The sequence below is a fragment of the Anarrhichthys ocellatus genome, unplaced genomic scaffold (genome assembly GCF_004355925.1).
Source record: "Anarrhichthys ocellatus isolate YVR2014 unplaced genomic scaffold, GSC_Weel_1.0 scaffold51, whole genome shotgun sequence".
NCBI classification, from domain to species: domain Eukaryota; kingdom Metazoa; phylum Chordata; class Actinopteri; order Perciformes; family Anarhichadidae; genus Anarrhichthys; species Anarrhichthys ocellatus.
This window is the reverse complement of record NW_022280081.1, coordinates 2095471-2098289: the sequence shown is the minus strand read 5'-3', so window position 1 is coordinate 2098289 and position 2819 is coordinate 2095471. Positions and strand designations below refer to the sequence as shown.

At 41.7% G+C, this 2819-nt stretch overlaps 1 protein-coding gene across 1 annotated transcript in view; it reads right to left on the bottom strand.

Moving 5' to 3' along the window:
• The window catches only part of cerkl (CERK like autophagy regulator), a 32716-nt gene that overhangs the window by 10864 nt on the left and 19033 nt on the right, over nt 1–2819 (bottom strand). Inside the window, exons 4-5 of the mRNA XM_031870067.1 lie at nt 1185–1316; nt 213–276 (exon numbers count right to left, since the gene is read on the bottom strand). Of these exons, the coding sequence (XP_031725927.1) occupies nt 213–276; nt 1185–1316 (196 nt within the window). The remainder of the gene's footprint in view (nt 1–212; nt 277–1184; nt 1317–2819) is intronic.

Genomic DNA, 2819 nt, shown 5'->3' with positions numbered 1-2819 from the left:
CTGTGTGCCTGTGTGTGTGGGTGTGTGTGTGTGTGTCAGTGTGTGAGCATCACGATCTAACTTGCGTGGAAGAATAACATCAGAATGTCAGAATAAATACCCATTCATGCAAACTTCACCACAACAAATTTAATTAATATAAACTGTGGCATATTCACAGCCAAGTAATCAATTTAAAATCACAGGAGAGAGACAGACAAAGGACAACTAACCCATCATATTCATCCAGCTTGCATTCCTTCATCACTGACAGAGCATGACCTTTCCGTTCTGTCACTAGAGAGAGAGAGAGAGAGACAGACAGACAGACAGACAGACAGACAGACAGGAGGAGAGAGGGGGAAACAGATGGAGAGACATTGAGATGGACAGAGATAGAGTGTTCATATATGTGTGTGGTCACAAGGACACACGCATGTGTTCGATGGCTGCCAAAAAAAAAAAGTGGGACAACGGATATCACACCATCTGCTTAGAGGAGTTGAGAAGATATGAGGAGGAGAGGAGAGGGGAGGAAACAAGGAGAAATTGGGAGGAGAGAAGATATGAGGAGGAGGAGAGGAGAGTGGCAGAGAGGAAACCAGGATGAAAAGAGGAGAGGAGAAGAAGGTGGAGGAGGAAAAAAAGAGAAAATATGAGATAAAGGGAGGAAACAACAAGAGGAGAGGAGTAGAGGAAAGGAAAAGAGGAGAAAAGAAGCGGAGATGAAACAAGAAAAGAAGAGGATAAGGAAAGGAGACAAGGAGAGGGAACAAGAGAGGAGATACAAAAAAAACAAAGAGAAAAGAGGAGACAAGGATGGAAACAAGATAGGAGAGGAGACAAGGAAAGGAGAGGAAGTAAGAGAGGAGAGGAGAGAAGAGGAGAGGAGCAGGTTGTCTCCCTGTCACAACAGATGGGCTAGGCTCCACCCCCTGTATCAGGTTACCTAGCGACCAGAGACTGCCATTAACTCTGACCTTTGGACCTCCTCCACATACATACACACACACAGATTTCACATCGTCTTCTCTAATATCAATAAAGAAGGAGGGATTGTTACAAGTATTAAAACCACTGCGACAGCTCTGCTGCACGTACACATTATTTTATGATAAATCCAAAAATCAGGTAATAATAACAATAATATTCACAATTTTTCTTCATAAAGATGATCAGCAGATAAATAAAGTGGGTGGACTGACCAGTGATGTCTGTGCGGACGTCGGCCATCTTGAAGAGCGGAGCCACATGTTCTCTGTAGATGTGAACGGCCTCCTTCTTGTGGCTGCTGGGGTTGATGAACACCTTTAGATACCTGGGACGACTGCTGGACTCTGCACGCACGCGCGCACGCGCACGCACGCGCACGCACGCGCACGCACGCACACACACACACACACACACACACACACACACACACACACACACGCACACGTAACGTACAGTGAAAATGGTTTGTTTTCAGCCTTGCCAGTGGTCTGTGCACCAGTTGGTTCTAGAATGAAAAATCTCAACAATTGCACTGGGAGTCACCAGAGGCCCCACAATATGACGTTATCACGATATTTAAGTAACGATACAATATTATTGCTATTTCTAACATTTTGCAATATGCTTAGTATTGCAATATCAAATTTTGCGATTTATTACCTTTTTGCATATTAGGCAGTTCATCAACATCAGTTTTATCTAATAATTCAAATGATTAGGAAATAAATGATTGTATTTGTATTGATAGAAAAATCTTGGTATTCTTGGTCATTTAAATAATGTATTATAAGCTGCTTAGAGCTATTGTTAGAAAGTTAAGCCTGTCCAATATCTATTAATGTTGCTTTGAAAACATCTCCTTAAAAAGACTGGATTTATTCGTTTCTCACCAAAAGTACATTTTACATGATTATATTTGAACACATCATGATAAACTTACAATGCTCATTTTTACAGATTCGAGCTTAAACGCACCACAATTTAACCAATGTTTATGCCAAGTTATGGCCAAATCGGTTAATCCCCACATTCCTAATTGCAATATTAATAGTTTGTATAATAAAAGATCGATACTTGCTGAACTAAGATGGTGAATGTTGTATTCCTGCTAAACATCACTATGCTAGCATTATCAGTGTTAGCATGCTGACGTTAGCATTTAGCTCAAAGCACAGGAGTATCTAAATACAGCCTCATAGCGCCATTAGCAAGGCTAGTCTCCTCGGATGTGTCTGGGAAATTTAAAAAAGGAGTGAAAGATGTTCCTTCTCAATTTGCCAGAATTTCTAGCTTCTCAATTGTGAAGATTTGTTGCTTTTCATTATTTTATATCAATGTAAACTTAATATCTTGAGGTTTTGGACGGTTGCATTGTCCCTCTAGTCATGTAAATCCAAAAGCTAAACTAGCAAAAGTCTGGATGATGAGTAGTAGATTGTGCTACTGTGATACCATTCTAACATTGCAGAGGTCTGTTTGATGCAAAATATTCAGCATATCTTTTCCATCCCCAACACTGGTAGACAGTGTGAGCGTGTGTGTGTGTGTGGTTACATGGTATCGTCTCCAAACTACAGTCACAAACACACACCCCTGACCCCCTGTACAGCTCATCATTAGGCAGATTTAGAGGCCGCATTATAAATCCCCATAGACCCACACAGATCAATACACACACACACACAGGCTCCATTATCCAGATCATTACTATAATCTGTTCCCAGAAGGCTGTGACCTCGCCCTGTTAATGACCCACACTCACATGCACACAGTGCACACCTCCTGCCATCACTCATACCCCACGGCTCTGACCAGGTTTCTCAGGAGTTCCCGTGAGGAGTTACTCA